Source organism: Dermacentor variabilis, chromosome 2, assembly GCF_050947875.1.
Source record: "Dermacentor variabilis isolate Ectoservices chromosome 2, ASM5094787v1, whole genome shotgun sequence".
NCBI classification, from domain to species: Eukaryota; Metazoa; Arthropoda; class Arachnida; order Ixodida; family Ixodidae; genus Dermacentor; species Dermacentor variabilis.
Window position 1 is genome coordinate 20,690,647 of NC_134569.1, and position 25,225 is coordinate 20,715,871.

Below are 25,225 nucleotides of genomic sequence, written 5' to 3' on the forward strand. Positions count from 1 at the left end.
TGTGTTCTTTCTATGTGTATTGTGTTCTTCTTACTTTCTAATAGTGACCGATGACTGCTACTCTTCCAAATCCTTGACAACTGTATATGGTTAAACAGAGGGTTGTGCTGTACCTATGTTTTGCTGCTGTAATATGTCTTTGTTTAAACTATTGCTCGTGCAGAGACAACTACTAGAAATTAGCCGAGCGATGGAGGAAAAAAGAAAGGAAATGGAAGGGAGGAGGGATTGAAGTTGTGTACTTGTATTACGCCTTGTTGAAGGCAAATGCACAGTGGTCCGCATAAAAGCATCGATGCTTTCGTGGACTACAGGTTACTGTTTGTGGCACATATAAGAAATTTGATTTTGCTACTGTACTTTTTATTTTTTCTCTCTTCCTATTGTTTCCTCTGTTCTTAGAGCACAAGAATGTGAAATTCGGGCTAGAGCACTGCCCAGTCCCGCTCAAAAGCATCGTTGCTTTGGCGGGCTGACAAAATATTTGATTGCATGTTTTATGTTCTAAGAAAGAAAGAAAGAAAGAAAGTAAAAAAGAAAGAAGCAAAGAACCACGCATATTCTATACAGCTCTAAAGTTGTTGTTCTATCACTTTGCTCATACCTTGTCTTACGTTCTCTACAAAGTTATTCCTAGGAATTTTGAAAATGGTAGCCTACAAACAAATGTCATGAAACAAAACACCGACAACGTATTCCTTTTATGTTAAATCTTCTCAGAATGAAATATCAAAAGTGCGAAACAATAACAGAAGACGGGCCCATGCAAGAAGCGGCGTTTCTACCAGAAAACTCGCCTTCGTGAATAGATTTCACCACCAGCGTTTCCCGGTAAACATCACGGTTACGCTAAGCCGCAGTCAATTTTTTTTAAAATTGCGTTTCAGCGATTAGTACCCGTTCAGGCGCGTAATAAATGGATTACCATTAGACACGAAGGGCCTAGCAATTTCTCTTCGTGAGGATGTGCAGTATGTGGACGTCAAGATACCCCACTGCGCTGGCAACTCTTTCCATCTGGCGTTCGTAACTGGACCGCGTGGCTCTGTTCATAACGCACGGGATGGGTTGGCTCTTGCCCCATATTTCAACCACTTAAACTGGAAGATCAAGTGGACCTTCATCGCCCAGCTTGCCACTATACCATGCGTTCCTCTCGCAGAGCGTGCCTTCCTTGAAAGTCGGGGATCAACGACGGTGTCGTGTTCCACCGTGCGTGCTAGCAGCGACACATTAGTAGGTCACCAGTAGGTCAATTTGCATGCGCATCAGTACATTTTTCTCTGAAGGTGGTCTTTCTTACCCAGCCCGCATGAGTATGCTTCGGAAGAAGAGAATACGCGGTTCATTTTTTCTACGAAAACATAAAGCACAAACCTGAACAAGGCTGCGGACAACATGCGGGGAAAGGGGATGAGAAGCGTCTCATACGATGGCGCTGACCTATATATGCTTCTTTTTATGCTTCATCCCAGGGCTTCGAGATGAGATATCGAACGACGAGAAAAGCAGCAGGCGCAGCATTAAGGGTCAACAAATGTACAAGCCGTAAAAGGAAAACGACGAAAAAGGAGTAGCAAAACATGCACCACTTTTCAAAATATGCCCAATGCGTTAGTGAATCTTTCTTTTTGTCAAGGTGGGAACCAGCCATCTTTAGCCGGAAGTCTTCCTTTTCGTCATATTGTAACGGCACGGTTAGTTGAACATCGAAATTATTTAACGATATTGCTCCTATAATACACGAGCTCAGCCGAAAGTAATCCAGCATTCTTATTATCCGACAGAGGTCGTCGAACCCAAACATATTTCTGCAAGTACACGTACTTTAAGAGCGCCTTATGTGTCCATGAGAAGTGAACTCGAGGTAGCAGCAACGCGCACCGGTTTAGTTGTTTGCGGAAGCTGGTCCCAGTGTCTTAAAAATCAACAAAGGGCAGAGAAAATTGATGGAGACTATACTGCTTATATAAGTCGAGAAGCGAAGTCGATGGACAAATATAACAAATTAAGGGTGAAATTGCAAACAGGAGAAACCATGCTGCAGGAGAGAAATAAAAGCCAGTGAATGTGCATGCCGACGTGAATGTCACAAAAGCCAATTGAAATTATGTCTTTAAAAATAATTGGAGTATTCGGCTCGGCGATGGGTCAGATCCTTTATTTATTTTTTCGCCTGGTTTACCATGGGGAATAATGCCGAAATGAAATTACATATAAGCATGGAGGCCCGTTTCGCGCATACGCTACGACAGCGACATATGAAATCTATTATTCATGAGTCATCGTTCATAGTCTCCAGGTTGGTCACTTCTCAACTTCAACATCGCTACGTACACTTTCTAGGAGTGCCTTTTGTGCCAGGACGCGTGCAAGGTATATGGCGGGCGTCGGCTGCAGACGGAAGATAGGAGCTCCTGCAGTCTCGTGTGCCTCGCCTACTAGCAAGGCATAACGCTGGGCAAAAGAAAAGTTGCCCTAGCTCAGCGGAAAGACTGCGTTTCATTAACAGGAATATTACGGCCACTGTGGTCCCGCACGCACGACTTAGCATTTGGCTGACACTTCTTCAGCACGACTAGCATTTGGATGAATTTAACAGCGCTGCATGCAAATGTACGATGTCGGCGAGGTTATCAGGTGCGATTCTTGCTTGCGAGTGCCCTGCCCGCAAACGTTCTCGATGACTCTGCGCGCGCCTACGTAAGAGAAAAAGCGACGCTTGCGAATCTCGCAGCTAGCTCGCTTCCGAATGGCCCAGCTGCTGTCGTCCCGACACACCCTTCTGCGCAGAGGGACTTCCGGCATGGTAGCGCACGTTCGTTCAGCCAGCGGCCACGAAGCGTTCGACCACCTCGGCTGCGCGCGCAGAGAAGGCGCAAAGTTCCACGTTTGCGCGCGAAGGAGAAAGCTACCCGCGCTGTACAGGACAGGCGTATTTACGAGCGCTTTCCGGACCTGCGTGGGCGGAATTCTCAGGCCGCAATCATCAACGGGGCAAGGAGCGCGAATCGGCTTACTCGAGGAGTGGCGCGCTTGTGTGCCGAGCGCGCGCGTCACGGCGATATAGAGGTCGCCAGAAGTGATGGATGCCCCGCTCGGCACAGAACTGGCGGTTTCCAGGGGCCCCAGCGCGCCTCGCATTTTCCGAGCCAGCGACGCTCGTCGGAACATCGCCGAGCCCGCTTCACACGTTCGCGGGAAAGGCATGCATTGTGGCCCCTTCTCGAACGTCGGTTCGTGAAGCCGCACAGCACAGAAGGGCCTGCCACCGATAATTAAAGGGGCTGCAAGAGAGAGAGAGAGAGAGGGACCTCTCTTAATTGGTAAGGAGACGTGTTGCCTACAGCCATACGCCTAACATGCTACTTTGGATGACGAGGGTTACGCCTGAAAGACGCACTCATAGCGCACGCGCACCACTAGGGCTATTACATGTATGAAAAAAAAAACGCTCTAAAATCTAAGACGCTCCCATTACACAAACAGCGAGGCACGAACAACATATACACACGGGAAGGGCGGATCACTTTATGCATCAGACAAAGATACCATGATACTATACAACGTCCTGAAACACCACGTCGTAAAAAGTTTTCAAAAATGAGGTTACACGCAGCGCATTCGTAGCGCATTACGCATAATTCAACAGGAACCACCTCGAAAGTGGAGCATTTTCAGCGACTTTAAGGCAGCTCTGCATTGCTTACTTTCCGCCTTACGCCGCGGACCCTACAAGCAACTAGTGCTACAAATCCCCGAGCTCCTTCATTGCCTGGTCGAGCAAAGAACCACGTCACACTTCAGTGGCTCCCTTAGCCACTGTGGCATAATGGGTAACGAACAGGCCGATGAAGCTGCAAGATCTGCTCATGAAGACGGCGTGCAGAAGCCTATCCCGCTGTCAAGAACAGATGCATCAGCGCAACTTCCAGTGCTTGCATATGGTGCCTTATAATTGTTGTGTAACACACCTAGTTTCCAGCACACATATCTACATCGACTGGAACCCTCCCTGTCTGCAACTTTAGACTCTACCTGGACCATCCCGACCCGAGGCAACGGTACTCTACCGATTGTGGCTTGGCGTCGCATTTACGAAGTCATTTGCTTTCCGTATCGGATGGGAGGATAGTGCTGCGTGCGACCACTGCGGCGACGAGGAAACTATCCAACACGTTCTTTGTCATTGTCCCCGGCCGATATAGCGCACACAGGCAGTCACTCGCAGCCGCGCTGGCGCGTCTTGACGACCAGCCGTTTTCGGAGCAGACAACGCCGACCTATAAGGTCGTCACACCACAAGACAGTGAAGACACTCTTGAAATTTTTGCGTTCGAGTGGCCTATTGGAGAGACGGTAATTCTCAAGGACGTTCACGACCTTCCCTATATTTTTTTCCCCCGTTAGTTTGCTTTTTCTCTCCGCCCTGTTTTTTCCGTCTTTCATTTCCCCTTACCATTCCCCAGTGCCGGGTAGCAAACCAGAATCTCATCCCGTCAACATCCTTGCCTTTGCTATCCCGTTTATCTCTCTATCTTTCTCTCTCTTCTTCCTACTTACTGTCATCAAAACCTGCTCCTATTTGATCAGTAGGTGTAGCTATCATATTGTACCTTGCGCAGTCATCAGCGAAAAACCGCATTAGAATCGTAACAGCTTTGGGAAAATCATTGATAAAAATTTAAAAAAAAATGAAGGAGGGCCGGCTCAAGACACTCCCTTGGGAAATTCCAGGAACAACGTCAGCAGGTTTCCATTCTTTACCTTGAATTTGAATGTGTTGCTTACGACTGCAAATATATATATATATATATATATATATATATATATATATATATATATATATATATATATAGAGAGAGAGAGAGAGAGAGAGAGAGAGAGAAACAATTTTATTGAGCCGAGCTCGACATCTTCTTAGACGCCATCGATGGAAGTGGTTCCCTCTTCACGGGACCCATATGCTTCCCTAGCCGCCTGGACCCTGGTGATCAGGACGAGCTGGTTTTCCAGGGCGGTAAAGGAGAACCATTGTGTTATGATAGAATCACCCTTAATGATAGAACCCTTAACCCTTAATGATAGAACCCATTTTTAAGAATAACTTGGGATGAGACATCCCAAATTATATTTCCCAAAAGCGTTTGACATCATGTCAAAATATTGTAAAGGAAAAATATTGTAAAGCACTCTTAAACCCTACTGCATATTTAGAAAGAAACTCATTTGGTATTCCGTCTTGTCAGGGACTATTCTTTTTCTCTATATAAAGTGAAAAATTTTAAACCACCTGTTCATTGATCGTGATATCACGTATAAGAGGAGTGCCAGATGCCTCATTGAAGTTTGGCAATACTCCATAATCGTAAGGAAGCATTGACGAGAAAAACGAATTGAAGCTTTCAAAATGAGTATGTAAGTCTTCGTTACCTGCAGTAACACGAGTGCGTGCTGTTGGATTCGATTATCGCCATAACTTTGCAGACTCTTCATATAAGAACTTTGGGAGTTTTACATTGTAACAGTTGTGTTTTCATTCTTTGACAAGACGCTTCAAGTCATCCCTCATAACCTGAAGGGCACTATTCCCCTCTTGACTGAGCTTGTTTTTTTTTTTTTTTTGTACAGGCTTTACGTTTCCATTTCAGACGGCTTTTGGCATGAGTTATTTGACGCGTTATTGAATGATTTTTCTTTTCAGCGTTCCTTTTTTTTTCTTTTTTTTACGCTTTGGGATGAATAGATCCATGCATTCTGCAACCACTCGCGGAAAAATACCCCACAGCTCTTCCATACTAGCGTTTGAGTTTCTAGAGGTGTGCGAGCCCCACTGAATGGCTGGTAAGTTGAAATTCCATAGTAGCATCTTGTTGCCATCCTGGCGCATATACGGGGTGATCATTTTTAAGCTTTATGGAATGACCTGTGGCAGGTAGCGTAGTTCTTGTCCTTGAGGTGTGTTATTCGAAGAGGCGGACATTACTAACACGAGATATCAAAGCACATATTCTACTAATTAACGAAAATTCACTGATTAAATCTTTAATTAGTGACTTTACGGCACATATATTGTAATTTACGAATTGTAGCCGTTGAGGTTGCAAGACTATCCACTTAAAATGAATTTCCAAGATTTCACCAGTTTAGAAATATTATTTTCAATACGGCAGGACAACATACATCGGCATTCCAGTTACTGGCGTGCTTCAATGCATAAAAAAGCGTTTTATTGAAAAAGTAAATGGAGCAACGGCGCATTTTCACGGCGACTTTGATGACGCACATCTCTAAGCTGGTGCCATTCTGGAAATTCCTTCCAAGTGGATGTGCCTTGTAAACTCACCGGATACAATTAGTAAATTGCAATATATGCCGTAAAATATTTAATTAAGAAGATAATTAGTGAATTCTCGTCAATTAGTTGATGATGTATTGCGATTTCTCGTGCAAGTAATGCCCGCCTCTTTGAATACGATCTAGCTCAAGGACTAAAATTACGCTATCTGCCACAGGTGATTTTCAAAAATTCTATGCAACTTAAACATGGTCCCCCGCTATGTATGGCGGCTCAAGACCACGCATACAAGGGGAAAATAATCGGTTGGCATATCGAGGGAACTATAGATACATATATTTTTCGATGAGCGGCATCTGGCTAGAGTGCAAGTTCCGTGGTGGTGTTGATGGTGCTTTTTGCACGTTGTTATGTTCGCATATATAATTACATAATTACCGAACGCATTCTACCATGGCAGCGTTTGCCACTGCTTCGAAGGCAATCTGTGACACCGACATGTCCAAATAACGAGCCGCCAGGCGCGCAGCAGCAACAACTGTGAGACATGTTACACTATGAGCCAAAAAGCTGCCAACGACAAGCAACGTCGACAGTATAAAGGCAGTCGCGCAACAAGGTGTTGGAGGTGTGCAGATATCCGCGGTGGTAATGAAATCGCAGCTCCGTTTTACTGTTCGTCGTAGTAATTCTACGATTACAACAGCTACTACTACTATAGTGCTACTGCTACTACTACTACAACTACCAGATTATTGGTCCCCAGTTGTTGCATACTGACGACGGCGTTTGGAAGGATGCTGCGCATCCCTCCCGATATATAGAGTGGCGCATGCCGACGCCCCCACGGCCAACTCCAACAAGACTCGTGCGCAGCAGAGGACGGGACAGCCGCCGTCGTAGCGCAATCGGTAGAGCCTCGCACGCCTCAGGCGGAAGCTACATGGGCTCGATCTTCACTGGCGGCAAGGTGTTCGTTCTTGCACTGTATGCTATTTATAGCAATTATACCATGCGTTATAATTAATTCTACATTTGAATAAAAAAAGGACGGCGAAAATCCGCCGTGCTTTTCTTGGCTTCATTAAATGGTGGCATAATAATAATAATAATAATAATAATAATAATAATAATAATAATAATAATAATAATAATAATAATAATAATAATAACCTTTAGTCCGAAATCTTATGCACATGGGGGGGTATTTCTTGCCGGGTCTGTCGAAGCTTTCGGAGGGTTTCTATGGCACGGACCTGACAGTCACGGCAAAATCACATTGACACGGTCTCGAGCATAATGAATGCTCCAAAACGTAAACTAAGCCTCTTCATTTTCAAGAGCACATGAAAAATTAGTCACCGAGAACTGAAAGAAAGTTAGATCGACAAAGATGCTACATGACAACTTCAAACAAGTCTGGTCGCATTATTACAAGAATATGCACGGAACTGACCAATGTTCTAAAGGAAAGCTGCGAAATGGCTACAGGTACCCATGCTCAAACCATTCGCGATGCTCACGTACACACAAATAAAAGTCAGCTTCATACGAGTGGCATTTTTTTTATTCCTTCTTTAAAGGCGTTCTTTAAGCCAGATAAGCTTCCTTGATCCAGTTCTGAAGTGGGGAGTTCATTAAGCAAATTAGGAACACAACATTGTCATTGCCCTTTGCCATAATTAGTTCTTGTTCGAGGAACAACATATCTGGAGGGACTCCGTAGATGGATGTGCTCTATTTCGGGTACGCGAACATCTTCGTTCCATAAATATTGCGGCACGACAGAAAGAAACACTGAATCAAATTTCGGAATTTTCAGAGACCTGAATGGTTTATCCATATTCATATTTGTTTTGTAGGCTACACTTTTTAAAATACTCTGTAATAAACTCTTTAAATTGGATTTCCATAAACTGCTGCAATAAAAAAAAAACAGCAGATGCCATATCTTATATACGAATAAACTATCGCGTGCACGTTCATTTTCTTTATTTTAATAGGATCACAACTCCGAATGCAGTAAAGTAAGCACGCAGCTCGTCGAAGTTTAGCACAAATTGAAGCCATATGAACGTACGTTCCATGATAAATCATTGTCAAAGTGAACTCCTGGCTATTTAACACTTTCTACATATTCAATCCGTGTACAATCACAATTCTAACGATCCGACATGCATAAGGACAGGCAGTGTAGCATCAAGAATTTTTAAGGGATTTCTAAAACAGACTAATTGCGTTTTTCGGCCATTAACTTTTATTTGATTACTTTTACACCAATATATGAAAATTACTGCATCAATTTGAAGCAGAGCATATCACATTCCACGTGTCGTGCGTCCACGTGTATTTAAACACGGTGCCTGTGTCACTTGACTGTCCTGTCACACAGGTATAAGTTACATAAAAGCGGTGACAGCATTGAATTAACCCTGCGGCACTCCTGTTGTGAGGCACCGCGGAGTGCTGTGTACATCATTCAGAGAAACAATTTGAGACCGATTCAAAAGATAACTGTTAAGAAAATCTAGAAGATGTCGCCGAAAGCCATAGTTGCGAAGTCTGCTGCACAGAATACGGTGGCTAAATTAGTTAAGTGCATTTGATATGTGCAAAAAGGGTCCACGGGCCACTTGGTTCCGTTCAAAAATTTCGTGTAAAAAAACCTGACAGATTTTCAAGAAAGTTGCTCTGCGCAACTGCCTTGAGCAAAGCCATACTAGGAAGCTGATCAAATGTTGTGCTTAAGAACGAAGCCGCCCATCACTTCAAGAACATGCCTTTCTAGCAGTTTCACCCGCCGTGGTTGCTCAGTGGCTATGGTGTTGGGCTGCTGAGCACGAGGTCGCGGGATCGAATCCCGGCCACGGCGGCCGCATTTCGATGGGGGCGAAATGCGAAAACACCCGTGTGCTTAGATTTAGGTGCACGTTAAAGAACCCCAGGTGGTCAAAATTTCCGGAGTCCTCCACTACGGCGTGCCTCATAATCAGAAAGTGGTTTTGGCACGTAAAACCCCAAATATTATTATTATTTCTAGCAGTTGTGCTAAGAAAGGAAGTACGGATATGGGGCGGTAGTTTCCTGTTTTTGATGTATCTCCGTTCTTTAATACCGGAATACACAATGCTCTCTTCATTTCATTGGGTACAACACACGTGTTTAGAATACTTCTCAAAATACAAGGAATCGGCCCAGCTAGCACACTAATATTACGTGTTATATCTTCAGCTGATATTCCATCTAAACCGAAACAAGTCACCTTCCGCCATCGAGGGCAGAAGCGCCGAATCTGATACTAAACAGATAGCTGCGATAAGGCTCGGCAGATTAAGAGGCGTTCCCATATCTATCGCCACTGAAGAAAATGAGTCGTTGAAACAATTAGCCGCCGCTTGCGTGGGAGCACCGAAACCTTTCAATATCGGATCTAAATAGGAGCTCGACTTGGTTCCCCTAAGCTCTTGCACTAGGGACCACATCTTTGCTGATTTATTACGAGAAAAAGAAAATTGGCGGCCAAAGTAGTTTCTTTTGGAACAGCGCATTATTGCTGTAATTTTGTTTCATGCGCTTCGGTGAAGACTATTCAGAGCTTCGTCTTCAGGGTGCTTTCGACATCGTTTCCAAAGTACGTCTTTCTCTTGAATAGCATTCAATATACGATTACTTACTCAGTGTAAGTGTGCTTTTAGCTTACGTGCCAAAACGAATCTTTTACACCCTTGCTTCAGTGCGGTGAAAGCATCTACAGAATTTTTATAACCATTGGTCGAACAACTATGTGCTAAGAGTGTGTCCCAGTCACATTGGGCGACAAGTATGGCAAGTTTGGCAAGCGCAGTCTGCTCTCCTGCGCTTGCCTGCCTGCATGTGCGCCGCCGCTGCCATGTGATGTCCGCCAAAGCGCATAAACCACATGTGCAAGGAAATTTCTATAGCTATAGCATATCCTTGTCATAAAACAAAATACAGAGAGTTAAAGTTTGAAGACACCGTATATTCATTGCGTAGGTGAAGCGGCGGTAGTCGCTTGCCACCGGTCCTCGACCACCGTTTGGTGCCGAGTAGTGGGAAAAGTAAGCGATAAATAACAACTGCGGATGCACATAATCCCAGTGAACGAGACAGCTGGCGGTGTAGGAGGCGAAAAACTCCCCTCTGGGCACAACGCCGCGAAATTATCCCCGCTACGTCAGCAGCAGCCAGCCATCCGGCGTCCTCGTCACCGACACCCATTCTTGGAAAGCCAAACGGGGGACGCGCGTGTGTAGTAAGCGAGTGCGCGCGTGTGGCTTGCGCGGCGCGCACCGCGTGAGCTCGCTCTGTGTCAAGGTGCTTCGTGGGCAGCCCACGCCGGGCAAGCATTCCGGCAGCGTGTGCAGCACAGCGGACGCATTGCACGCTCGCCGCCATAGTGAAGCCGCGTGCTCAGCGAAGGCCGACCTCCAACGCACTGCGTGCAAGGCATCCGCAGTGGCGCCGTCTGGTCGGGTGGCTACCGCGCGTTCCAGCGCCAGTGAGCTTTGCGTGGGTTGAACAAACCGGTCGCTCTTACGATTTTAAGACCACGAGAAATGAATGCAATTGTGGAAGCGGGTACAGCATACGAAGTTTACCGACCCGAATTCACCGAAGATGTCCGGAAACGGCCCCTCCGAACTTAGCGGAGTGAATAATGTCAGAGAATAGCTATTACAAGTCATAAATAGCTTTCGACAGAGCTCACTCATGAAAAAAAAAAATGGATGCAAAGGAGACGCCACTCCCGCAAGCACTAACCACGCTGCTGAATATACCGAATAGCTAGCACGTGCTCGTCTCGACAGCGAGCGCACGAGGTCGTTGCGGTGAGCATCGTTGAACTGTATTTAGTCTAAACATAGGCCTATATGGAAACATCTTGGCAGGAGGCTGCAGTTCTGACCCAAGAAAGCTAAGGCGACGAGCTTTAACAATGGCGCCATTTTGTCTGACAACACGGGCACGGCGGCTTCAATGATGACAAGCGATGTTAACGGCCTCATCCCTTCAGCAACACGCGCAACAATGATCCAAACAGAAAAGCAAAACTAAAGAGAAACTGGGCCACTACATCACTCGATCACCGTTGTTTTCGCTCAACATATCTCGCTATCTAACACGTGTGGGCAACGCTAGGCCGGTCGACCAGTGTCCTCCAGACCGTCGGCACAGCGTGCTCACTGGCGTGACGGACTAACCAAAAACAAACAACGGGGCTGCCTGCGCCTGGCCTAGTTACTGCGAGCATAATTAATCAGAGGAGCCGCCCTCCCACCGGAGGGGAGGGGGTGTTGCCCACAGCTACTGCATCGTGGGTCGTCCCGACTGACCTGTTGCCGACTTCCGGAGCGTGCGTGGGTACGCCCCCTCCTCCGAGTTCAGCGGGTGCGCGGATGACGAAACGACGTCGCCGCTGCTGAGGGGCGCAGCAGCAGCCGGAGTTGGCAATAGTTCGGCACCACTGTTGCTATCAAGCACCGACCTCGCTCGACAGACCGAGGCGCGAAGAACTCAGTCGCGCAACGATTTGCTGCCGTCAGCCACAACAGCACTGACTCTTTACAACGAATTCACATCACCTTTCGCCGCACCAGTTTTGAGTTATCCAATCGGAAACAACGTGGTCGATTTCAGGTTGCACGACTTCCACGAACTCTCGACGGCAATTGCAAGACTGGTTGGAGTGCGCAGAGTTGAGAGCGTCGGCAGTATATCGGAGCTTGTCGCCGACACTTAGAGCAGCAGGGCAAGGATGATGCACGACGAAACGGGGCGAGAATGCGCCGTGTTGCTCACGTCCAGCGGCAGCACAGATCTTCGGCAAGAAGGCCGTTCTTCGGATGGAAGCCGGGAGGCTGGAGAAGAAGCAAGACGGCTCAGTCGCAGCGTGCACTTGGTATGGACGAAAGAAGAGAAAGTCGGCCTAGGTGGCGCCCAGAAAGTGAGTCGTGTTTGAGTGCCGGCAAGAGCGGCGTCGACAGTGTGAGCTTGCTGCAAGGAGTGGGTCTGGTGGGCCGAGTGCCCACGCCGTGCGCGCGCGCACGCGACTCCGGCGACGACAACGGCGACTCCAAAGAAAGCAACGAACAAACGCGAGAGGAGAGCCCGAACGCAGTCGCAGCGCGGAGAGGAAAAGAGCAGAGGGAAAAACAAACGGGCCTGGTGGGCGGACCCGGGGCGCGCCGCGTCAAACGCAGCCACCATTTGGCACCCGCGTGTGGGAGTGCTGTCTTACTTAGAGCGCCGCTCGACGACTACTGCGCGTCACTGTGGGCATGCGACAGGGCGCGCGTCAAGCGAAATACAAAGCGTGCGGAGATGTTCTGCAGAGGCGCTCTTCCGCACTGGAGTTCTAGACCGGTGTTCGTATTTCCGAGAAAGGAGCCCTACATGGATTGACGGGCGGCGTAGTAATGACCGGTAAGAGCGCATTCGCGACAGCGTACTTCGTCGCTTCGCTTGTTCGCTGCGTGCTGGCAGAAGTTTCAAGTGCATGCATCGAAATAAATTTTGAAAGGAAGCCAGCTTTGGTAGAGAAGCAGAATGGCCATTTACAGGGAAATTATCGTAAACGTCAGCAACACTCGCGTCATAGCCCTTCCTGCAGAAGTTTACGAATAACGTGATCAGTGAAGGAAACGAATTTTCGTTTTGCTGCGGCCAGTGCGCTAGCCTTGCCTATGGGTATTCGCGATTGTGCCCCTATTAAAAATATTCCTCAGCTGCACGCAGTGGAAGGCGCGGTGCCGTTCCTAGACTGAAGCGATTGTGCTTTTGGCCAACTACGGCGATTCGTGAGCTGGAGTCTCAGAAAACGGCGCTTTGAGCGCCCGCTCCGCGATGCCGTGGACTTGACATCTCTCCTAAACTAACGGCCCTTAATAGGAGTTGCGCAGTGATACTACTGGATTATGTCTACTTTCAGTAGAGGAGCGGCGCTGATTCGAAGAGGTTCCAGCCTTTCCCTTCGCTTCGATCACTTCCGCTTAGTGCAGCAAGATCTGCTAGTAGCAGGGCAAAACTCTTCAGCCTTCATTAAAGTCCATATCTCTCTTTATATAAGTCAGGTGCGTTTGTAAACCAATAATAAACTGAAAAGGGTAAATCGTTTACCTCGGCAAGCACTGCACCGAAATTGATTAGATGTATGAACTATTTAATAGAACAAGTAGAAATATAGTGACTGTTGGAAGCGGATTTTTGACTTATGTCGACGATCTTTTAAAATAAGAATTGCTATGAATTGCAAGATATAGAAAAAACGAAAGTATTAAGTTTGCAACTCTGACGCAGCGACGAAAAGCGATATCGCAGTTCTGAAAACTGCATCTAATAATACATATAGAGCGGACAAAGTAGTTATATTATACATCCCTGTGAAATATGTTACTAATTTGTGAATAGTTATATTGCAGCGCCTTGTTAAGCACTGTAACAAATCCGGTAAGCTGTAAATTAATATACCAATTTGCCGGCTTTAAATGGTTTAAGGGTCCAGTTTACCGAACTACGATATTTGTTTTTCGTGCAGAGTTTCGGATTTGTAAACTTCGTGCATCTACTTTTGTCCAACTTACCAATTTACGGCAATATTTGTAAAAACATTAAGCAGCTAAATTAAAATTCCACTCCCTACAGTGTCCAGCACTTAGCTTTCTCTCTCAAATGCGACAAATTTCATTAAAATTCTTCCAGTAGTTACCTCACATATATACTTGCATAGGCGTCAACGGTGTTGGGCCCGAGCTAAAGCTTCTTTTAAAAAGAACACCGATTGATATGGATTCCCTTATAACTTGAACATTTAAGGGATCTTTGTACATCTTTATAATATGTACATATGCAACGATCATTTCATTTTTCGTTCTTCCTTGCACTCTGGCAATTGGCTTGGACGCCACCGGGCTGCCATTATCGCCGGGATGTCGGCGCCTCGACGCGACGCAGGGTAAGATTAAAAACAAGAAAATAAAGCGGTCCTTAAGCGTTAAAAAGATCCCAGGCCCGTGGCCAAGGGATATATTACAAAGGCGAACGCTAGTGGTCCTCCAGAGATTTCTGCAGTGGAGTAATATTGTTGGAAATTACTGATGGAAGTTTGTATTCCTTTCTGTGCCTGAAATCATGTAAATTTCTCCGAAATGAGTTCGTATTCTTTTGTATTTAATGCATCTGTGGAGCTGACTTTACGTTCCATGCACTATATATGCATCTCATGAGTTCACGTTATATTCCTCAGTTCTCTATGGAGCCCACAGACAATGGTAAGCACCTACTGAATAAAGCTATGTAGCTGGTTTGGTGGTAATGGTCTAACTCTTAATGTGTCCTAATCTAAGTATATAACTTTTAGTCCAATAAACACAGTCGCACATAGTAAAATCAACATCACATGCGAGAATACAGAGCTAAAACAGGTTGCAAACCAGAAATTTCTCACAGTCTGGTTCCATGAAAACCTCTTCTCGAACATGCACATCATGAAACTGAGTGAGACTGTTGGCTGCTTTCATAAAGTGTCTAAATTCTTGCCTAACTCGTTGAAATTATTCATTTACTATACACCTATACACGGTAAATAATCTGACTGTACACTCGTACGGGTGACTACAGGATCCGGAAATTAAAAGAAACTTATCCTCACTCAAAAACACATTGTGCGTTTCACTGAAGGATTTTATGGCAGACCGCAAGACCTGCCACTTTTTAGACACCATATACTAAACAGAAATCATACATATAATGATAATATGACAAAATTGTTTATATTCCACTACTGCAGATAATACATCCAGCCAAAATGTTTTCTGGCGGAAACGTTATCGAGTCCTCATCACCTGTACTAATTACGGACAGGAGTCCATAACGGGTGGAATTACTTCTGGCCTCTACAGACATCCTAAACCATTACAGAAAGTCAAGTTCAACATTCGTGCTGCTGCCGCCGCCGTACTATACGTGAGAGGAACAGGTGGACCTCCACCGCCTCGCAGACGCGCACTTTTCTTATGTCCCAACCACTTCGGCAAGCTTCGGCGCGCTCCGACAAGCGAACGCTTCGCTTCGCGTTGGTCGGAGGAAGAGGGCACGCAACCACTGGACAGAAGCTCCGATACGCGCCGAAGCTCGCTCCTCGGCTGTGGCACACTGTTGCTGGACTATTCTGTCTTCATCCGTCAAAGTCCGGCCTAAAACAGCCTGCTGTAAACTAGGCTTGAAACAATAAGTTAGTGATCTGCATGCGCTTTTAGATATAAAAAAACACGTTTGAATAATGAATATACGCCTGCCGCAACAGTTTGTTTTTATTTTTGAAGTAACAATAGTGCACAAAATACCGACATCAGCGCTCGCGCGTCGTCTGTCTGCAAGATCGCTTTGCAAACACCTGCACGACGATGCCATATCATATCAAAAACTGTTGTACCATTTAATTTTTGGTAGCTTATTGCAGAGCCAACTATGTAAGAATTTGGGGTGCAAAGTATCACTGAAAAAATCTGTTGGAAATATTGCCACGTAGTAGTGACGGTAAATAAATAGTGCCGACTCCATCGCAACGATAGCGGCGAGCAATGTCTGCAATCGTCGAAAATCTCATCTGCGGGTCAAGCGCTTCGGTTTGCATACATCAGTCATCGAAAGTTACAGCCTATTCGCTGGTGCCCGCGCGCCTTCCAGAAACTACAACACAATTCGTGTCGCGTATGCAATCAGATTAATAAGGTTCGTCGACAACAGACAGAACCATCGATAACATTCGCGAAACTTCCGATACGTTCAGGCGCATCCTGCACCGAGCGATAACGTTTAACATATTTTAGGCGGTGAAATACGGTAACCGGATACAGATAAAGCATCCGTGTCAGTATAATTATGCTTGTTGATGCAAGAAAGAAACGTGAAAAAGTGGGTTCTGAGAAAATCAGCAAAAAAGAATCGAAACTCCTGTAGCACTCACACACAAAAAAACTAGAATAGCTAAAATGTATGTAATTCGTAGCTTGACTCCCCCCGATTCTTGATTCTGTCAAATCTAGCCCATGGAGCACCTCTATTATTCTAGGTTGTTTTGATGCATCAACACCGCATCCGGAGGCCTTCAAATTGAGCGTATTGCTACAAAACATTTTCACAGTGTAAGGACCATGTTCTATTGTAACTGGTTTCCAAATGCCAAGTTTGTCTTTCTTTACATTAATGAAATGACATACCGTCAGATAATACAAGCTTGAGAATTGGACGGTTTTAATAGGGGTCTTTCGTTGCCCTTTGCCAAGTCGTACTATTCGAATGTATGGGAGCAGCTCATTTGCATAGTATAAGAAATATATAAACAGGTTATTTTCACAATTTATACACTTCGTCACCGCAAAAAAAAAAAAATTGCAGTTTATTGTTTTCAGCCTGCTATGATATTTTGACTGAGAAAGATATATTCAATTTGTTCTGCGAGGCACGCAATAATTGCTGTAGCATATTATTGTATTGCACAACACTGCATACAGTAGCCAGCCATTATTAAAACTCAGAAGAAATTAATATCACAATGCATATGATCAGGCACATAGCATATTATTATTGCACTTTCTTAATTCATGCCCTTTTTTTAATTGCACAAAAAACTACTGCACTGAAACAGTATACTAGTACATACTTAAAAAAACGATTTTATACTACTATAATAATTAATCATTCTAATTTTTATCATAGTGCCCAGGAACAGCTAGAGAGCCTTTGTACTGGTGCACTTAACGAGCACTATGTGAGACAAAATGTACAGAAAACATGAATGTGGTAGACAAAAATATGCAAGATAGAGAAACAAATAGGGAACAAAGGAAATGAGGAAAAGTAAAAGGGAGTTAAATACTACGTGATTATCTACAGATACACAAAACACAGGAAATGAACTATGAAGTATGTTTTGGAGTCGAGTCTTATATAGCACAATTTTGCAACAAGGCCAGGCAACGAATGTGGAATGCTACTTGGTATACTGTTGCGGCACGAACAAATGCATATGTTCAAGAAGCTTTAGGGAATGTATAATGTCATGGACCACCTTATACAGGAACAAAAGTTGTGATTAATTAAGTATTGAATCTAAAGGTGCGAGTTGAAGTATATTTGAGAAGGCTCAACTGTGGTCGCCAGAATGGCAAAAGTGGTGCTTTAAGATAGATATCAATTTATTCTGGATGCATTCAATGAGGTGAGAATTAAATTTGCTCATTGCACTCCCTCCTACAGAGGCATACTCTAGTAGTTGGAGGCACACAGCAGAATTTCAGAAACACAACAGGTGAGTGGAAATCATGCAATACACGGCATGCAATTCCAAGAGCGTGAAGGGCATGTTGTGTAATTATCTATGTGAAGAGAAGCTTAGCATTTTGTCGAAGTACACACCAAGATCTTTCATTTCATCGGTCCTAAGGAGTGGATCATCATGTAGGGTGTATCAAAATTTCACATGGTGCGTTTTCTGCATATAACTTAATGCCATAGTGTTGAAAGCATTTAAGAGTACTTATTGTTCCTGCACAGAGTCGATACAGTGGTGAACACTGTTGACAGTCTCAAACAGTTTTAAGTTGTCCGCACACAAAGTCATTCTGTTCATTTATTAAGATGCTCTTAGCACTAACAGAAAGCGAGGAATCCAATATCGATTCAAACAGCTGATGCACTGCAGAGGATAGATATAGGTCGGCAGTTAGTAACTGCACATCTAGCACCTGATTTGTGCATGGGCAATGTCCATGCTACCTTTCGAGTGCTAGAAAAGGTACTAGACATTAGGGAACTATTGAAGATGCTTGTGAGAACAGGGAACAAGTATGCTTCCATACGTCTTAAGCTCTGCGGAGGAAATACCATCAACACCACAAGAAAGGGAAAGTTTAGGGAACTTCATAGACTTGGAAACAAGGTTTTCATTGACTGATAGCGTACACTGTGCCAGACTGAGAAGGAAGGTTACTTGAAGCATCTGTCACACCGTATAGCAAACAGAAATGTTCTGCAAAGGCATCAGCAGTGTTCGAGGCAACGCCATCATTTTCATAAAGAAGACAAAGATATTTTCATAAAGAGTTGTCGGCCTTCACCCAGGCTCCCGACATTAAACAAGCCGAGATCGACGTCACAGCAAAAGTGATCACGCTGCCTGCCCACCCAACCGACCAAAGAATAAACAAATAAACATCATAATGCCACCCGCCAGCCAGAATGTATGCTGAGTTGTCCATGCCAATGCACTGCCTCTACCACATCCTTCATTAACTACAAACATATTCTGTACGAACATCCCAACATCAGCGTCTCAGTCAAAAGGCCACCTGGCCACCACGGAATTGGAGGGCGCAATAGAACTCACGAGCCTTCCGGAGGTGAAGCCAATTAATCCGGGAACCCTTGGCCAGCGGGCAGTCTTAGCAGGAAGACTATCCGGAAGTCTAACCGCAAAGACAGCCTAACCCGTCTACAGAAGCTTCGAGAAAAGGCAACCTTGTGACGTTCCTCATCGTGCAGATTCAATAGAGCAGACGCCAGAGGGCACAAACGTCCTCTCTCTCGGTGGCTTACATTACACACAAGGCATTCCTGGAAGACACCGCTGCCTGTCTAACTGCCAGAACTATCCCAATCCTGGGCATCAGCTGGGGGCTCGCTCCCACATTCAGCACACACTACTCGACATCTCTGCCCTCCCAATCCGACCCGATTCCTGGAGCGAATGGATCGCTCCCCCGAAAGCTCACGACGAACTTGGTGGGGCCTTCTGGTATACCGCACATAAGGAAGACCTATTGATCTCGAAGACTACTCCAATATGTGGACTCCGGACCTGGAGCAAAATAAATGTTTACCTCTCTCTCTCCTCCATTTATGTGAGAATGAGATTGCGTTCCAAATTGTTTTGTGTGATTCCTGCTGTGAACGGCTTTAGTGTAGGTAGGTCCCCTGACTGAATGTATCACTCTTGTTAATTTTATATTCTGCTGGTCATATTTATTATACATGTGTTCTGTGCGAAATGAAGTGGACGTCGCCGCCTAGAGGTGCCAACATCTCCTAAATACCATGTATTAAAAAATAAAAATAAATGAAAAGGATCATTACAAGATATGGCTCCATATTTCACAGATGTTCGTCTTAGAGAGAGTGCATTACCTAATCATCGTGCGCGGTCATTGCTCTGCGCCAATTAATTCCAGGCTAACAATCAAGCCAAGAGAAACTAACTTTTTGGCGGCATCCAGTTATGCGAATGGCTTCCCGGTCGGGTGTATATCAGACTCCTTCTAATTCAACGCGGATACCTCGGCCGCTGGATAATTTTTGTAGTCTACAATGCTAAAATAAGTCTGTCTTGCTTGCGCAGCCGCTCAGGCGCCACTGAAGAAACCTATCGGCCTTCCTTCATCTTCGTTCAATTGGCCATGCTCTTCAGCGGACTGAGGACTGGAAAAACAATATGGCGAAGTCATGTCAACCTTGCCGTAAAACAAGCCTACAGAGCTAGACGTCCTTGGCCACCACCGTCTTTATTTAAGTTTGTATTAGTCTGCGTACTCCTATCACTCTCAATTTTCAGCTCCGTATGATGACATGTTTAAGTAATGCATCCACGCTGTTTCAAAGGGATTCCACCGAGTCAGCAGTGACGCACTGGTTTTTGTACATCAGGCTTTAAACGGACACTAACGAAAAATTATGATTTGAGCTGTGTTAGTAAATTACCCTCCCACAATACCAAAAAAGCCACTCTTACGCCGCGAGAAAACGCTCTGTGAACCATAAAAGACGCAAGAACGAGAGACAGATGGCGACGGATGGCGGCCTCGAAATTCTCCTACGAGCTCGTTCTGACGTCATACATTTTGACGCGGTCTGCTCGTGTCTAGTTAATTTTTTATCGGTAAAAATGGACTACGTTGTATAGACATCCGCACGCCAAGTTTCATCCTAGACGCCAGCGCTCGTTTCTGCCCTGGCGGAACGATTTCACCTCCAACGGATGTAGGTTTCCGCCGCCGCTTCCCTTCACGGTCGCGCCCGCGTTCAGTTCGCGCTACGCACGAAACATCTCTTGTTTGCGACAGCGCCTCTTCGGATGACCGGAAATTATTATTGTGTTGTTAACTGTCACGACAGCAATGTAAACAGGAAAGGGTTGATGCCATCAGTGAAATTCTGCCGGTTCACAAGAAAATGGTACGAAAAAAGCAGACGACAGACATGGATTACTGCGGTGCGCCGAACGAAGTAAACAACTGGCAAACGAAGTGAGCTCGTACATTGATCACTCGTGAGTGTATGAGGGTTTTTATATGTAGCCCACATGAATTTCATGATTACTCAGTATATAATCCTTTTATTTATATAAAAGCTTTCAGTTGTTCGACCAGCGCTTGTCCTGTCTTGTTTCTCGTGTTTCGTTTGTGTGTGCGCTGCCCAAGAATGGAAACCACTTCTGTTGCATGTGCTAGCAGTTGCCAAAGTTCACGCGTGCCAAGAATTTGAATATGTGCACAATGCATTGAACATGACCGGAGTTCATTCCTGCATCACTACTGCACCAATCGACGTTACTAGACGATACACGCAGCGTCTTAGTCGCGCCGGCATTGCTGAAGCAGAATTGATTACTAATACTTTCAACTTCCGTCTCTTGAGCACTGTTAAAAAATGGCCAAGCTATTTACATTGCTGCCTCTATTCTATATTGTAGGGGACGTACTAGTTAAAGTTGTGTGCGCATGCCATACTTGTGCTACGCGGCGATATATTTTGTTTATTTCCGCACAGTGTCTATGGAAGTCCGTTGCCGCCATCAGAGACAACACGGATTTGTAGCAAACATTTTGTGGGAAACTGCAACAATGACAAAAAAGCTAACACGCATCTTAGATGCCGATGATTTTTCCCGCGGCACATACGATGTCGTGTCCAATTACCTGCTCAGCGTCACTTACATGGCTAAGCAGACGCTGCCCTTTCGCCGCATTGCAGCCATAAAAATAATCATCAGGCGTACCGATCTTCTTAAAGGCAAATAGAAGCGTGTACATCGTCCTTCGAATAAAACGTCCACGCGCACGCACCTAGGCACACACCGCCCGCGGTACGAAACGTGCCCAAACACGCGCAGTGCAAGAGGCAATCAAGGTGGTGCGAACGAGAGATGGGAGGGGGGTGCCACCTGCTAGTTGAATTTTGCCCCACATGCGGCGCTCTGGATGGATGGATGGATGGATGGAAGGTAGGAGCGTCCCCATTGAAACGGGGTGATGGCAGTTGCCACCATGCTCAGCTTTTTATTTTTGTTTAACTGTGTTGTAAGTTGTTAAAATTCGCCATTTTCATTAAATACTTCTTCCTACACGTTCAACCTTACGTCACCTCTCTGCTTTTCAGCCACCAATCTTCGAGTCGCTTTTTGCTAATTTACACAGCATATTTATTTACATGACTATTGTTATCTCAAAACCCTAGGGCCACAGGAAGCGCGACTGTGCCCGCATCGACATCGGGATGGATACTATCACATTTTAGTATGAGGTGTTCTATTGTTTGTACAGATTTACCACACACAGTACATGTGTCTTCTTCTTCGTTAAATTTCTTTTTATAGCTGCGTGTTCTAAGACATCTAAGTGTCTAGTTCTAAGTGTATCTCACGTCGGCGCAGCAGCGCCGCTCGCGGTGCCGTTCTGGCCTATTCTAAGAGAGTCAGAAATTAAACTTGGGAATTTTTAAGAATTTTTACTGAACCATAACGGTTTACTGAAAAAGAAACATAAAAAAATATTTTGCAATCTGCGAGGTCACACTGACGTACAGGCCATGTGGTTATGGCGCGAAATTCAAAAATGAAACTTTGCCCATCATTTTATCTTTTAGTAAAAGCCTATTACCGCGAAGGAGGGAGATATTTCCAAGAATGTCTTATCAGCCCGCACTGATTCAGTGTTTCTACTACGTGTCCCTTTAAACGGCAGCAAAGTTGTATTTTCCGACTGCTGTGACCTCGGTACCTTGGAGAGCATAACAATTGGCACAAGTGACAACGTTGATAGAATTTCCACGTCTGTTTGTGAACGGCACCCTGACCCATTCCCATATGAATTCACAAAATTCTGCTCACGTTGTTAAAATACACTCCCACCTACACTACCCTTCTGACCTTGTTTGGAGCATTTGTGCAATGAGACCACCATATTACCCTCCGTTTCTTTTTTTCTTTTTTACTTTTTTCTCTTCTTTTATGGGGGGGAGGGGGAGGGGTAGTTCCTCTGCGCCGGGAAGTCGGGCCAACGTCACCATTTCGCAGATATACGTCGACGCCAAAGACAAGCACGAATGCAGCCAGTCTTGTTTGTTGATCTTTTATTGCGGTTTCTAGGATCAATATTTTTTTGCAACGTTCTCAGTGTAACGCACAGGTTCATGCATTACTAGAATCGAGGCAACAAGTGTGCGGTTGCATTAGCCTAGACGAGGGACATGTGAATGTAAGAAAGAAGCAGAGAGACATATAAGATAATAGCATGGCCTAGCAACAGTCGCCACAATTTCCTTCCGCATATCATAGCCTATCGTTCGACTGCCATCTGCGCAGCCTCGATGCATCCGCAAGGCACGCTCAGAGTGCCCATGCGACGGGAGGCAATATGCAACCAGAACAACGCGATGCGTTTACGACGCACCCATAACAGCCAGACACAACACCAAACCTAAAGAGAACGGAGCTGCGGGACGCTGTATGCACAGTCTTCAATTTCGTCTGACCTTGACAGAATGAGGGGCCCGGGGAATAAAAAATAAATTGGGTCCAGAGAGCGTTAGCGCAAAGGGAGTCGACCTTGAGAAGCCCTTCTGTTACGGGATGAGAAAAGCAAAAATAACAAAGGCAAAACGCAACCCGTTTGTTTTCCGCATTCGGGTGCGGAGCGGAGAGCGAGAGGCCCACGTGCGACAGTCGTACATTAGAGCGGCCTGACGCTCGGGAAGTGGTCGAACGAGAGGAAATGAAAAATGATAGGTTTCGACTCCGCAGTTTCGACGCACGAAGGAACACCGAAGGGTGCTAGTGAGGTTACGCAGCCACGCGGCCACGAACATATAGAAAAAAGGTAACGCAAATGCAATAGCTAAATAAAGGATCATTGTCAATTCAGTGGCGCCATCTAGCGAAGTGAATAGAAAAAATGCGTGGTGGCCTCCATACCTGCGCTCCATGATTGCGCGAGACCTGGCAGGTGTCCAGGTGTCTCTTTCGAAAACGTACGACTCGCGGCAAGCGTGACGAGTGCTCGGTTGTGCCTTTGATTCTCTCTTTTTCAGTCGCCGTTTCCGCTGAGAAATCGACATATTAAACGGGCGACGGCTACGTTATGCCAGTTTTATGCAGCGAGCGAAGGTGTAGCGTATCCACGTATACGCAATTTGTATGCAGGGGCCGCGCGTGTGCCTCCACTTGCCGCGGCAAAGCATGCAGCAGTGGGTTTCGTTTCCACGGCCTCCGGCATGTGCGGACTGCCTTTTCTGTTCCTTTTCACTGTGCCTTTTCACAGATATGAGAAGGTCGTGCGGTTTTATCAGCCTACGGAAACGACGTTTGTTCATTGCATCATGCCTTTAAACATGGCGTAATGTGCTACTGGTCTGCAATTTACGCGGTAACTTAGATACTGCACTGAAAACTAAAGCTACCCTTATTATTTTTTATCTTCAGCGAGGATGGCTTGCTCGAAGAAAGAAAGAGGAGGAACGGATGCAAACACGAATTGTGGAAGACAGCAAGCCATTGGCAACGAACGTTCCCATGGTACTAACGTGGCGATATATACAGTAACGGTACATATAGTAACGCCTTGCGCTTGGAGTATGAGAAAGCGCACGTTCGAAGGGAAAAGAGCCGTTGTACGGACAGATATACGGAGAGCAAAGAGTGATAGTTCTAGCAACTAATGGCATTTCATAAATGTTCGCGGCATGCTCTGGGCAGCAATCTATGTCATTCCTCGCTATGACAATAGCAGTGCAATTAGCTGCTTGCTTTATGAGATAAGTACTTGCGTCAACACCCACGGTGCCTCATAAGAAGTTGGTCTCCAGGGCCCACATTCATTAGAACTCCTTATGCAATTGTGGCATCCTAAGAGGGAGAACGTTCTTACGAACGAAAACCCTTGTGAACACCTTCTGTGTCATTCAGCTGTCCTTTAACCTTAAGTTATCCAATATTCGAGGTATAAACAGCTACGTTTGCCCGTTCATCAAAAACATATCATTGAGCAAAGAAATGTACTAGTCTTATGTTTAATGTTACACTCTTAAAACAGTTGCATCCTTTGGAGTGTATATTTCCCAAACAACTATAAGCGTTGCCTCTCTTGCCCGCATTTCCCTTCTTTAACGCTGCGAGCGCGGTACTTCCATGTCACCAACGGCATGCGCATTATTAGCATGACAGAGCATTCTCGACAGAAAAGTAGCGAGCGCAGCGTTTTCAAGAAAGGAAACGCAAGCAAGACAGGCGGTGATTATCGTTGTGAGGCAGATATACACCCCAGAGGGTGCAATTGCTTTTAGAACGTAGATCCGTGAGCGCAGGGCCACGTCCGTGAGATGGCCGGAAAGACTCACCCGTCCGCCACCATCGGAGTCGTCCGTTGTGTCTCCCTGCGCCTGCGAACAATAAGCAGCAGCTTCAGTTTAGTGTATGAGTAACTCGCAGGGCGTTCACGACGCACGCCAAGCGCGCTGCGTAAACAACCCTAGACAAGAGTGCCTCAGAGCTACAGATGACTGCACCTGTGCTGCACGCATCCATTAAACGCTCTGCACTACAGTTATCTTTTTGTCCGCCTTGACTCTTCTTCATATCTT

General features: G+C 45.6%; 2 protein-coding genes and 1 long non-coding RNA gene across 10 annotated transcripts in view; 2 read left to right on the plus strand and 1 right to left on the minus strand.

The window, feature by feature from the left end:
* by (focal adhesion protein tensin) overlaps positions 1 to 25,225 on the minus strand; it is a 392,943-nt gene that overhangs the window by 259,925 nt on the left and 107,793 nt on the right. For 7 of the 8 annotated variants that reach the window (XM_075679849.1, XM_075679856.1, XM_075679851.1 and 4 more), the window contains one exon: positions 24,983 to 25,024. The exons of the other annotated variant lie outside the window; for it this stretch is intronic. In XM_075679849.1, the coding sequence (XP_075535964.1) occupies positions 24,983 to 25,024 (42 nt within the window). Of the gene's footprint in view, positions 1 to 24,982; positions 25,025 to 25,225 lie in introns of those variants that run through there. 8 annotated transcript variants of the gene reach the window in all.
* The window catches only part of LOC142571482 (transport and Golgi organization protein 2 homolog), a 206,500-nt gene continuing 193,639 nt past the window's right edge, over positions 12,365 to 25,225 (plus strand). Inside the window, exon 1 of the mRNA XM_075679871.1 lies at positions 12,365 to 12,742. Coding sequence (XP_075535986.1) covers positions 12,736 to 12,742 — 7 coding nt within the window. The 5' untranslated portion in view covers positions 12,365 to 12,735. The remainder of the gene's footprint in view (positions 12,743 to 25,225) is intronic.
* LOC142571483 (uncharacterized) overlaps positions 14,193 to 25,225 on the plus strand; it is an 83,831-nt gene continuing 72,798 nt past the window's right edge. The window contains exon 1 of the long non-coding RNA XR_012825887.1: positions 14,193 to 14,270. This is a non-coding gene — a long non-coding RNA (uncharacterized LOC142571483). The remainder of the gene's footprint in view (positions 14,271 to 25,225) is intronic.